This window comes from Grus americana, chromosome 2 (genome assembly GCF_028858705.1).
Source record: "Grus americana isolate bGruAme1 chromosome 2, bGruAme1.mat, whole genome shotgun sequence".
NCBI lineage: Eukaryota > Metazoa > Chordata > Aves > Gruiformes > Gruidae > Grus > Grus americana.
Window position 1 is genome coordinate 57,249,735 of NC_072853.1, and position 13,647 is coordinate 57,263,381.

The 13,647-nt window shown below is 39.9% G+C and overlaps 1 protein-coding gene across 5 annotated transcripts in view; it reads right to left on the reverse strand.

The window, feature by feature from the left end:
- PIEZO2 (piezo type mechanosensitive ion channel component 2) overlaps positions 1-13,647 on the reverse strand; it is a 322,106-nt gene that overhangs the window by 82,389 nt on the left and 226,070 nt on the right. For 3 of the 5 annotated variants that reach the window (XM_054817479.1, XM_054817480.1, XM_054817483.1), the window contains exons 9-16: positions 11,773-11,904; positions 10,649-10,687; positions 8,704-8,842; positions 8,161-8,300; positions 5,868-6,104; positions 3,137-3,260; positions 1,235-1,485; positions 438-586 (exon numbers count right to left, since the gene is read on the reverse strand). In XM_054817479.1, the coding sequence (XP_054673454.1) occupies positions 438-586; positions 1,235-1,485; positions 3,137-3,260; positions 5,868-6,104; positions 8,161-8,300; positions 8,704-8,842; positions 10,649-10,687; positions 11,773-11,904 (1,211 nt within the window). Of the gene's footprint in view, positions 1-437; positions 587-1,234; positions 1,486-3,136; positions 3,261-5,867; positions 6,105-8,160; positions 8,301-8,700; positions 8,843-10,648; positions 10,688-11,772; positions 11,905-13,647 lie in introns of all 5 variants that reach the window. The other 2 variants (XM_054817482.1, XM_054817484.1) reach the window with 2 other exon arrangements.

Sequence of the window (13,647 nt, forward strand, 5' to 3'; positions counted from 1 at the left end):
CATGTAAATGCCTGTTGAGAAAAGCCCAACGCGTCATGAGGAGGAAGAAACTCAGCCTTCCTCATTAGGAGGGCAGGTCCACCTTCATCAGCTCCAGACATCCTGAAAATCTACCCTTAATTCCTCCCCAGATCTTACTCCTATGGTCAAAGAGGTAGAGAGAAGTATTGGCAGTGTACTGGGAACAGGAGTGGTGCCAAGGCCTTGGCAGCAGATGGGAGAAAATACGATTCTTTGAGCCCCTCTCAGATTCTTGCTGATCTCTATTGTTACACCAATAAATCTGTGGCTTCAGACCTGAGTGTTTAAAGTCAGCTATGCCTCGGCATGGTCTCACGATGCTTTTCCCTCACAAGAAGGAAGAGTGCTCTCAGAGCACTCCACCACACTGAACTCAAAAGTCCAAAGAAAAAATGAAATTAAACGAAAACGCTTACTTGTTTTCATCCAGGCCCGTCATGTTCTTCCACAACCCAGGGAACGACTCAAACTGGTATGTATAGATGAAGATAAGTACCAACATCGTGTAAACAACCACTGACATCCAAAAGTATTTTAAAATCCTTCTCCACCATTCGTAGTGCACCTGAAAATCACACACTAAAGATGTTGAAACAAGCTGAAGGCAAAGACACTGACAAAAATACTGACAACACCGCGCTGGCAAACTAAGACTAAGAACACTGTTTTTCCCAGCTGGCCTGAAGTAAACAATGCTTACCCAACAGCAGCCACAGTTCTTTGAGATACAGTTTTCACTCCTGATACACACGCACCCAAGTACAGACTTTTGTGTAAAAATGTCTGTTGGGACGTGGTCACAGACATAAAGGCCAAGGACAGCTTCAGTCACTCAGCTTCATCACCGTTACGTGATGAAAGTCCTGGAGGAGAGGGACTCCATGCTCACTGGGGTGAGGAAGCTGTGTGGCTGTGTAGGATGTGCACAGGCTCAGAATTTTCCCACACAGGTACCACAGCTCACGGAGATGTGGAGTCCCAGAGCAGAGGTGTGTATTGTATGCATCTAATTTATGTGCCCTTTGCCTGTCACTGTAATCAAAAGCCAAAGGAGAATTAGTCTTAACCCCTTCAGACAATCTTACTGAGTTGTATCTAACTGAAGAACAAACACACCGTTTATGAATTCTGTTTGGACCTACTTTATTACCAAGTTAAAGGTATGAACCACTGTATTCAAGGATGAAATTTAGCTAACACAGCTCTCACGTACCTGATAGAGGGCCACACAGAAGAGGAACAGTACCATATAGATGATTTTGTACATGACAATTCTACCCTCAAAGCTGACAAAGAAGAACATGCCGCCACAGACGTAAATCCAGTACTTGATGAACATAGCCATCACCAGCTTCCCCAGGACTTTCATAATATCCTGTTCATCCTCATCATCCTCTTCCTCCTCCTCCTCCTCCTTCTCCTCCTCCTGTTCTTCTGCCACTTCTCCCTCTTGCGACTCCTCTTCTGCAAATACAGAGTCACATTTGGTTTCTGTTTGTTTTGAGGATTTTTAGTAAGAATTGAAATGGGTGGAAAGTAAAATCTCTGCACACAATACAAAAACTTAAAGCACAATATTCACAAGACTGTATTTCTGAATCATACATGAGTCCAGAGCAGGGGAAAGAGTTTTAACTTCATACGAGCTTCAACCCGCTCCTGGAGCCATACGATGCATAGCTATACATCCTTACCAGACACCCGTCTTCATTTTGTCTGAAATGCAGGCAGCTGTAGTGGAAAATTAGAGCCTAAGGGTTGTATAACGGATAACAGTCAAAACACTTTCTATGGCAATACCTATACTCCCATGCAAGAAACCTTTTAAACTGGAAAACAAACCACCAGAACCACCAGAAACCTCTCGTCTTGTGTTTAAAGTTTAACTTCTCATCTTGAGTTTGAACCTCTCATCTTGAGTTTCGTCCTTTAGAGAATATTGTGGTTACCTCCAAAAACCACATGCAAGAGAAAAAATTGACATAAAACCAAACAAGTTTAAAAACCATAAATGCTGCACTAACACTGCTGTTTTTCAAAGAAACTACCCCTTTTCCAGCTTCTTCTGTTGCACCTGAGCCACTGCAGAAAAGACAAGCTGCTTTTGCCCTAAGAAGAGGTCAGGATTCCACAGTTATTAACCTTGTGAGGCTTGCGGAGGGCAGGGTAAGTGACCCCCTAATAGCAAGTACACATAAGCAAGTATCTAGATAACAGGGCTTGTCAAATTCATAGCACATAGCTGTAATGTTTTTTTTTCACAGTAAGAACAATATTGAGAATTCACCATCAAAAGACTTGCCCACTCCTTTTGTCCCACTCATCATTCCTCTTCTCAGACTCTTTCCTTGCCCTTGCCTTGAAAATCCTTGCAGTGTCGAGCTCTGACACTAATCAGACATTTTACTGAGACAAATATTGTAATGATTCAAACAGGAAGCTACATCACTGTTTCTTGGGTTTGCTTTATACCACTTCAGTGAGTTGAACTTGCTCAGATCAACATCCAGAGAATAAAGGACAAGAAAGGTTTGGGGGAACACATGCCCAGTAGCAAAAGAGAGAACAGGCCACCAAGCTGTTAGATGAGCTGAAATTAGCAGTAAACTTTGCTCTCAGGTATACTTCTGATAGCATGAGCCCCTGCGCTAAAAATATACATGCCTATTTTCCCATTGAAATTAGTAGTCTAACTTCTGGTTTTGTAGAAGTGTTTATGTGCAAACACAACTTCCAAGAATTTAGCAACTGACTTTTCCTATGTCAACTCTTCTCCTGTGGTTAAACTCCTATGGCAATTAATCTGCTGGTTTGAGTTAGGGACACAGGAGTAAAATGCGGTTATTTGGAAGTTCTGTGACCTTTCTCAAATGAGTCATTTCAATTATCTTCCAATTTTTTTGCAGTTCCTACAGTGAAGAGAATTCTCATTTTATTTGCATTTCTGAAGTTCAAAGATGCTTTATTTTTATCTTCTGAGAGATAGTTGCACATGGATTTTGTAGTATCTTCCTTAGTTAATAACAGGTATCGTGCTAATTGCTTTCAGGATTACAGAAATGCAGTAACTAGAACTTCTATAATGACTGAAGGACTAAATTGGATGTGGCTTTACCTTTTTCTTCATTTTCTTCACTTCCAACTTTGACCTCAGATAAAGTAGCTTCTTTTAGCTGAAGTGCTTTTTGTTCAGTGAGGTGTTGCCTAAGCAGTAGCCAGAAAGTAATTGTGAAAAGAATCTGCAAACAAAAATCAAAACAAAAACAACAGACTAATTGTATATCCTAAATCCTGCTAATACAAACATATGTTTTCATAAATTTTGCATGCCTCTGTTTTCTCTGTCTATCAGAAAATGGCAATGGTGTCATCAGTATCAGAGCGCATCTTTGTGGAAGTTAAGTCATTTAGGAAACATCCTGCATTAAAACCAACTTCATTTCATTTGCACTTTTCCATTGAGTAGTAACTTTTCACTCCTCATCTTTTCTTAATGGTATTTACCTATATGGTTATATTCTCCCCTGTTCTATTCAGGTTTTAACACCTGTCTTATAAGTTTAAGGATCTTCTCATTGTATATCAATATGTCCATTTTTATTCATTTTTCCCTTTTTTGCAGGGAAGAAGCACAGGCAGGTGAGTGTATTGTCATTATTAGGGTTTAGTATATAGCCTAAGTCTTTTGATTTAGGTGGTTTGGTGCTCCGGGTGCTTAAACACAAGTAGTTTAAAAATTAAAAGACAGTTCCATAACAGCAGGATACCTTAGAAATAAAGAAATCTGTTTAATGAATACTGCATTTCTGTGTTTTGCAAAAAGCTAAAGTCAACAGCTTGCAATACTGAAAGATGGACAAAATTCAGAAAACAGCATGATGCCTAGTCATCAACACCTGATTTACTGTTTACATTCTGCAAAGTTTCCACTGATTTCAGTGCTGCAGAACAAGGGTTATTTCACTACTTTATAAGCTAGAAGAATAAAATCTCAAATAGGAAACATGTTAGAGCCAAGTATTTTGCATACAACAGAACGTCAAGGCCAGTAGTACAATGTAAAGAACTCTCCTGTTTTTCATCTAACCTGCAAGTACTCCATGGGGGAAAGGAGAGCTCCCAGGCTAGCGACAGCTGTTTTCACTGACTCTGTGGCTAATGCTGAGCTGCAGCAGAAGATTGTCAGCCTGTGTGAATTGTCACAGCTTCTCCAGATACCTCCCGGAGCTCTGGCTTTTGCAACACAAACCATTGATATTGTAAACCATGGATTTGTTCTGCAGTGATTAGCTCTCTCTCCCCGCTCCATTTACACCCTGTTCTCTTTGGCATTTCCAGAGCCAGAGCTGGCTCTAAGAAAGCTCAGGGGGAATCTCATCCAATGTCTCTAAATACCTGAAGGGAGGGTGCAAAGAGGACAGGGCCAGGCTCTTTTCAGTGGTGCCCAGTGATGGGACCAGAGGCAATGGGCACAACCTGAAACACAGGAGGTTCCCTCTGAACATCAGGAAATACTTTTATGCTGTGAGGATAACTGAACACTGGCACAGGTTGCTCAGGGAAGTTGTGGAGTCTCCATTCTTGGGGATATTCAAAAGCCATCTGGGCATGGTCCTGGGCAATCAGCTCTAGATGGCCCTGCTTGAGTAGGGAAATTGGACCAGATGACCTCCAGAAGTCTCTTTTGACCTCAACCATTCGGTGATTCTGTGAAATTTACAGAATGCATTATATTTAGCCTAAAAAAACCCCACTAGACATCTTCTATTGGTTTTATGGGTGTGGCCAAATCATCATATATACACAATTTCCTTTCTTGACATCAGATAGTTTTAGATAAGCTATTTGATGAATACAGCTAATAAGAAACAATGTCAAAGGGGCTGACATATTAAGGCAGCTAAAACCCCTTAGAGATTTACAGAGCTGTTGAGAGAAACTGTAGAACTTGTCTTGCAGAACCCTCTGAGCTTAGCTCTCTTACTAAACTAGCCCTACCTTTACGAGAGAAATAATACAGCCGTCACTAATTTTCAAATGCATTAAAGACCCAGAAATGGTTGTCCATCGGGCACTGCCAACAAGGAAAATCACTTACAGAATCACCTTAAATGGTAATTAGGAGTCACAAGGGAAGTGATTCACTTAGCGCAAGGGGAGCAGTGCCAACCAGATGCACTCTCTGAGACGCCCCTCTTGGGTGCTCTAGGAAACAACTTCCTATTTATGTTCATTCCCTCCCCCAGCAGCAAACCTGCCAAACAAAATGCATTTTGTAGCGCTTTCAAGACATCAAAGAAAAAAAATCTATCATGCACTGAGGTCAACAAACTCTCTTGTTTCTGACCTGAAATGGATTCCAACTCATGCTGCTTCAGGTGTAAGGATAAAGAATTAAGGCTCAGTCACAGCTATGTACTGCTGCTTGGGCCAAATCATAAGGGAGTGAGTAGTACTGGTAATTGCAATGACGCCACAGTTCCAGCTGCCATCATATTCAGAGACAGACCTGACATCCCGTGGGTATTAATCTAACAAATGCAATCACATCTAGTTTTGCATCCAGTTTATAAAGCCAAATAAGTGAGCAATTTCCATCCACTAAGAATTTTCTGCAGAATTATCATGAAAATCTACAAAGATGTCTGAAACATTTGTTTCAGTATTAGCTGAACAAGCTAGAAGCAATTTTCTGAACACTATTTTTTAATGTTTTATCCTTTATTGCAGAACTGCTACTGAACATGGTTACACTGAATACTGAGGATTCACTCTTAAAGAAACGCCAAGAGATTATTATCTCAATACATTTTCATAAATAAATCTCAGCTGTTTGTAACACCTACCTTTGACGCCAACTCCCCAGGGTCCTTTCTTTCTAAAAAACCAGATACTTGAGGAAGCTCATCGTTCTTGAGCTCAATACTCCATATATACTGCAGCGTTAGCAGTAAATTTCCATAGAAAACCATGAATGGTGAACTGATCATGGCGTATTTCCTTCGGTCCCGAATCATCCACAGTGTGCAAGACCAGATCAGTAACACAAAAGTCAACCAGCTGTGATACGTGATACTCCACGCCTTGTGGAAGGAGGAAAGAGAGGAAAAAATGTTCACAGATACATTCAGGAACAACACTGACGCATATTGCCAGTTACACTTAACACTTCTCTACTTCGCGCACATTTTCATTGTCATCAGACTCTCACCCATATTAATCAGCTACTGGGCCAGCTACAATAAACCCCGTGGGGAACATGCAGAAAGTGGATTCTTAAGAAGTCCACAGCTGAGGGCAAACCCTGCTTTGGGCATTAATTGCATCTTGGTAAGGTTTGCAAGCAGACTCCTTGCTTCTCGTTACACCGAACTAAGAGAGACGGAAAATACAGACTAACTTCTGGGCGCATGAGATCTTCTCGCAAAACTAGCAGCAGAGCAGGAATAGCAAAACATATTCAATAGCTGCTACGTTCAAGGCCTTTGACAGACCTACAAAACTATGCTGACTCCATACTGTTCTAGCTTTTGTGGAATCAATTTAAAATGGAAAGCTGTGCTATGCACAGACTGCATACACCTAACCTGAAGAACATATAGTCCCCACTAACCATGTTAGATCACCTGAAATACAACTACAGAATGTTTTCTATAGCCTGCTGAAAACTGCTCTATTAACACTTGGGGTAAAGACTGGGGTTTTAAGGGTTTTTTTTAACATTGTGTTATCAATTTAGGACTAAATTCAGCTACATATATGCTGGTATAACTGTGGAATAACTCAATAAAACATTTTAGATTCCTTTTCAGTGTAAATAGAAAAGTATGAAATGTTAGGAATATTTCAATCAGTTTAGCTCAGCCCCCTTGGAAGTGATATTTTTTACAGTTATGTGAAAAACACTGATATGCTACTTCTCTGTCTCCATATAAGAAAATAACTTACACTGAGCTGTCTTTGGCTTTGGTGTAAGTGCAACTTGCATCAGATCACACCATAAATAAATTAATAAGTGAATTTGGGTCATATAAAACACGGATATATCACTAACAAAAAAGCTAGTAGTGTCTCAATATTAAACAACAACGCAGTTATTCAAATATATCTTCTTCTTTGGTATTGAGAGAGATGACTTTAGAAATAAATTAAAAAGGAAATGCAAATCATATGAAGCAAATGAGTTTACAAAACAGGAAAAAGAGGCTTTGTGTCAATATGAAAACATATTGTCTCAGAATGCATCAGGCCAGATCCAGATTCTGCACAAGGAGTCTGCTTTATTTAGTTGAGAAACTTTTCCTGTTAAAGGACAGCAAATAAAGCTTGAAACTTTGTGTAAACAAGAAGCAGCCAAGCTAATTTGTTTTACTATTTTTAATGCAAAATTGGGCCAAGAAGCTTTATGGTTAATTTCATCACAGTTGAAACCTTTCCAAAACAGTAAAACCAAACCTTGCATTGGGAATATATAGTGAGATATAATCATTATGCTGAAAACTTGCTACAGTGCGGCTCAAGGTATTTGCATCAAGTGGACTTAAAAGCAAGTTACAACATGAGAAAGACAAATAAGGGCAGTAAGTAAAATAGCAAAATCTTGCTTGGTGCAAAGTTGTATTTTCCTCGAGACCCTTGTGTCAATATAGGAATCAGGTTTTACAGATCTTTTCTTCTCAAAGAGTAACTGGATGCATGTTTCAACCTGAAATAGGAACTATATTTTTTAGATTTACTATATCACTATGAAATGCTTTAATTTTGTAGGCAATTTTCTGAGAGGAGCAAAAGCATGACAAGCCTGTTTATGCAGAAGCTTTGAACTCAATAGAAAGCTGAGTCCCAGTGGTTTTCTAACATTCAACAGACAACAAAACCCAGGGCTCCCAGTCCTGGAAATGTGATGCTTTACCCAGAACACCACATGTTGCCCTATTTATAGGTCTGTAACAGGCCTGGGAATTATGCATTCATAACCTAAACGGACCCAAAATGATGTGGACACCATATTGATATTTTGTAACCCTGATGCAAATACTTACTGAAACCAACCGATGAGATTACTTTCAGGAAAACATTGAGAAGACACATCTTTTTCTAAAATTAGCAGCATTATTTTTTTTTCTTGCCAGTACTTACCATCATAGCTATCAGAGCACAAATGTAACTTTGTTTCATGATAAATTGGAACACAGAGACCAGGGCATGTAATTTAACATTTTCTTTTTCCTCCTGAGCAACTTCCTCTTCCTCTTCCTCCTCCTCCTCCTCTTCCTTTTCTAAGTAGAAAAAGAAATTCTTATTTGCAGTTCATGCTGGTCTAAAAGTAGTATATGCACTCTCTCCTGGAACGATTTCACTTGTAATCACTCTGATGGCTACTTCTACAGCAATCAGCAAGCTCAAGATGGGAGCCAAACAAAAATTACATTTAAGCACCGTAAAGCAACGCAAAACCCACAGTCACTGTGTTGGTAGGCAAAGTATTTTGGACAGCATATGCCTACAGCCCAGTTGACAAAATTGCCATGTGGTCAGCCATCACTGTAAGGTGGCAGCAATTATTTAACTTCAACAGGCCAAAGAGCTTACTAAAATGAAAATAAATGCCTGAGGCAGTGAACGGAGGTACAGAATAAGAAAAAATACAGAACTAAGGGTAATTCCCAGGCAATTCACTACCTGACATGTCATCCGAAGGCTCCCACTTGTACTGCGGTGTTGAGTACATGTCTGCTTTGGCCGGCCCATTTTCTAACGGCAGCGTGGGGTGGATGGTGTGATAGTCGGCAGGGTTCCCGTTCACTGTTACCAGCAGCACCTGCCAGGACAACGGAGAGAGGCACCGCATTTAGGGTGGCTCCTCGGAGACTGAGACTCCTACGCCTGTGCTTCGCTACTGTTGGATTGCCAATGTTAAAGGAACTTAACAAGTAGCTGCAGTTGCTTTCTTCCAAAGAAATTGATATGTGATAGTCATGTTGCATGCAAAAGTAGCGTGTAACAGCTTCCAAAATTGATTGTCATTAGCTTTTTATGCAATATCAATAGAATTACAATTTTGTTTCCATGAAGTTCTTTAGCAAACAGTAAAACGCTGCTGCGTCTTTGAACTTCTATAAATATTTCCTTTAAAAGATTTCAAGGTTTTTTTCAAGTTCCCAGAATGTCGCATTGCATTAGATAACACTTCAATTTACACACAAGCAGTCTGAAAAGGAATAAAAGTGTGGCTACACAAGCAAAAGCAATTAAGTTACTGCAGACAGCTGAGCCACGGTAAATGACTATTTGCATGCTCTTGGCCTGTCCTACCAATGAAATTAAACGGAAAGAAAAAACAGTGTAAAGGTGGACTAAGTTAACACATCCACAGCTGGAGAAGGCTAAGGCTGACTGCGTGGTTCAGTGCATGAATAGTAACTCAGTGAGCCCATGTTCAGACATCCTGCCTTTCCCGGGATTAACTGCCTTTTTGCAGCCAAGCTAGGAAAGTATCATTGTATCTCCCGCATTTAAGTTAAAGCTGTAACCAAAAATTCATCCTCCTGCTTAGGCAAGCTAATACGTCAAGATTTTCAGACTTTACTTCACGTCTAATTATTTACAGTACTTGTGAAAATAATGGTTATAAACGACTTTCAATTTTAAATTATTACTGGTGAGATCTACATTTGCTGCCGTTATTAAAACCAGTTGTGGTAATTATTGTTCTCAATGCCACATTTATGCCACTTGGTAGCACTAATTCAACACTCTTTCGTTGTTTTATTTTTGTGAATAAAATTTCAGCCCTTGTGCTTGTTTGCAACCACAATCATAAATACCTCTCGTATTGGCAGAAATGCACGTGCAATGGGTTACTGATGGTAGTATATGCCAAAGACTGACTTCTGCTTAAGCTGTGAGATAGGAGTGTATTTTGCCTGTCCAAACCATGCACAGGCATGTGTTGAGTGTTTCAGAGTAGTATCTGGGTTATGTTCAGTTATATTCAGCAGCTACACCAAGCGCAGGCTGTGGAGCACATTTAGATTTGGTTATAGCTGCTCCCAAAGTACATCTGCATCTCCTTTCTTCTGTGTATGCCGAACAGAGGGGATGTTTGTGCTTTCAGAGTCTGCTAGGGTCTATAGCAGTCAAGAGAAATGGATCATTTGCTGTCAGTTCAAACAAAGACTTGGATTTTCTGTAATCTGTAAATTGAACTCATATGTGTTGTCAGTCATGCTTTAAGGGCCTCGGCATTTCAACACGAATGAAAGAAAAAAATACAGCAAAGAAGCTAAATCAAGTTTAAAGATGGCTTGCATTAGAAAGCATATTTTGATATCTTATTTAAACCCAATGAAATAGCAAAGATCGTTTGCCAGCTGGTACTAGTACAAGCAGTTGAACTTCAAATGATCAATTTTAGGGCTAATCAGTGGTTTCTCTGTGCAATTATTAAAGAAACAAAAGACAATTATATGTAGGATAATGAAGGTTATAGGGTAAATGTCAGGCTAACCAAAACAAAGAATTTTTAAAAATGTCATCTAAACTTTTATCTGTGTATATCAGTGTAATCCATATTTACACACATTAAGAAGAATTACAAAATTACAAAGACTAGTAGTATACTAACATCCGATGGCTTGTATTCATCTTGGGTCATTGACAGAAGCTGCAAAAAGCAATGCAAGGACAAATTATTAAAGAAGCATGGCTCAAGCATTAATAAGTAACTTTTTGAATACATGCATGCATATTTGCTGACTTTTGAAGATTAACACTAAGAAATTCAGAAAGAATTCTTTAAAAGCCAGCAGAATTGTACACTATGCTCCATAAAATGATATTTAGTGTGCCATAGCATTGACATAACTTCACTGTATGCTCCTGTGAATTCTAAACCAAAACTGAGAAAGTTGCATTGAAATTTTAGATACTAGGGCAAGGAATTAATCAGTATGGCATTATACTGATTAACTGCTTTCTAATGTCTTTCTAATGATCCAATGCTTAAAAACTAAGTTTTTAAATGATCATTAGAATTACTATAATTATAAAAATAATTCCAATGAAATGTTTATACTAATATAAAATGTGATACTTCATTCATTTGCCAGCTCATTTACCATTACTATTATTATGGTGGAGTTCCTGGGGCTTGAGGACTTGTGGCTCAACAGAGTGTTTGTATATCCCAAATTTGACTGCAACTCACCAAATGAAATTTTGCACTGCAGCTGGTGAGGACAGATGGTAGAAAGCTGGACCTTTCCAGGAGCTTTTACACCAACTGCTTTAACTGCCCTGCTATAAATATCCAACAAGGGCACCAGTATGCTTGGAGGAAGATAAGCTGGCAGTCCCCCCTTATCAATGACAGTGCTAATTAATAGTTACAAGGCAGATCAGATCTTTACATCAGGATTTAGCTCTCTGACAGGCTTTCTAGCTGTTTTGCACAAAGATAACAGTCTCACACCAAAAGCCTGGCCCTAAATTTCTTAAATGCAGAAGCCAAAAGCATGCTCTTCTTTTACATCCTTACACTGGCTCTTGGTTTTGGTTTATTAGTTTTTACAAAATATATTCCTACTCTGCCACACATCCATGATATCTGATTTATATAGTCACACGTGAAGATCTTCTTACTTGCAACCTATGTAATAATGCTTCCCTTAATTTCAAAGTAACTGTGATAAAATTATCTGACTGATTGAAATACATTTAATGCAGAGACCCTTCCCCCTCCAGCCTTACTTTTCTCTCATCAGTTGTATAGTGGCTTGCATACCACAGACTGCGTCTTCTCTCTGCTGTCATTGGAATTGGGCTGCAGGCTATTTCTTTGTCATCTTCCCTGCTAACAGATTTTTCTTCATCAGGCATCTGCTAAACAATACAAATGACATGACTAGTTATAGCTCTCTAAATAACAATCTTAACAGAGGAATTTAAATTTTCCCCTAATTGACGCTCCCTCTCCAAAGTATGCCTTTGAAATATCTTTTAGTGTCTAATGCACTTGATCGACAATAGATGACTCTTACTGAGGTAACATTTTCAGAAATGATGACAGAGCTTTTCTATAACTGCCAAGATGTTTCCTGATAGTTACAAGACACCGGAATTACAGAGACCTCCACATCCTACCTTACTATAGTTATACCATAAGCTAGTGTACAGATGTTTAATTTTCAAGGCAGTGTATTGAAAGAAGATTCGCTCTTCTCATCTGCCTATATATATGAAAAGCCAATTCTGTTCACTAAACAGCCGAAGAACTGAAAAGATCAAAACCTTTTGAGCACACGTATCTACCATTAAAGGCTAACCTAACTCACTAATCCATGCTTCCGTACGTAACAAAGTAGTCAGTGCTGGTCATCCATCTAGGCTCATCTAGTTCAGCTTCTGAATGACGCCATAAAAATACCTGTGTATGCTCATGCTCATATGTAGGACAAGATGACTGGAAAAAGCCAATACAGATTTACCACGGGTAATCTGATTACTATTTATGCTGAAACTGGCTCAGTGAATGAAGAGCGAGCTGTGGATATCAGCTACCTTGATTTTAGCAAGGTGTTTGACACAGTGTCCCACAACATCTTTGCTGACAAGCTGGCAAGATATGGACTTGACAGATGGACCACAACAGGGGTGGAGAACTGGCTAGACTGTCTTGCTTAAAGTGAGGTAATGGCTCAAAGTCAAAACGGTAGTCAGTCATGAGTGGAGTTCCTCAGGGACTGACAGTAGATCTGGTACTATTCAGTATCTTCAAAACTATCTGGATGGAATGCACCCACACAAAGGTTGTGGATGACACTGAACTGGGAAGTGAGGTAGATGGGCCAGAAGGAAGAGCCACCATACAGAGACAGGTTAGACGTGGGCCAACAAAAACCGCACGAGGTTTACAAGGATGAATATAAAGTCCTGCATCTGGAATAATCCCACATAACAGTAAAGGCTGTGGACAGACTATGTGGGGAGCAGCTCTGTGGAATAGGCCCAGGGGCTCCTGGTGCAGAGCAAGCTGAACATGAGCCAGCAGCGAACTCCAGCAGCAGTGAAGGCAAACAGGGCTGCATCAGCAGGAGTACTGCCAGCAGATCAAGGGATGTGATTATTCCATTGTACCTGGCAAGTGTCAGGCCACACCTGCAATCCAGTTCTGGCATCCCTCAGTTCAAGAAAGACACAGAAAATCTGGAGAGGGTGCACCAGAAAATTGCCAAAATGATTAGAGGGTTGGAGAAGCTGAAGGATGCAGGAATGTTTTCAGCCTTCTAATACCTAAATTGTAGTTTTAGAGAAGACAGAAGTACTCTTCTCACAGTGAGGCATGGTTACAGGACAAGAGGCTAAGGGCATAATTTGCTTCAGGGAAATGCCTTCTGGATATATATATATTAAAAAAAAAGTCACCGTGAGAACAACTTATCACAGGCATTGGCTGCCTGTGCTGGAAACATCCAAGACTTGGCCCAGGACAATCTAATCTGAGGCCCTGCTCTCACAGGAAGTTGGATCAGATGGTCTCCAGAGGTCCCTTCCAACCTGGACTGTTCTGTGACTCTGTGATTGTCTATGATCCACGTTCTTCATCTGTGGCAGGAAGAATTACTA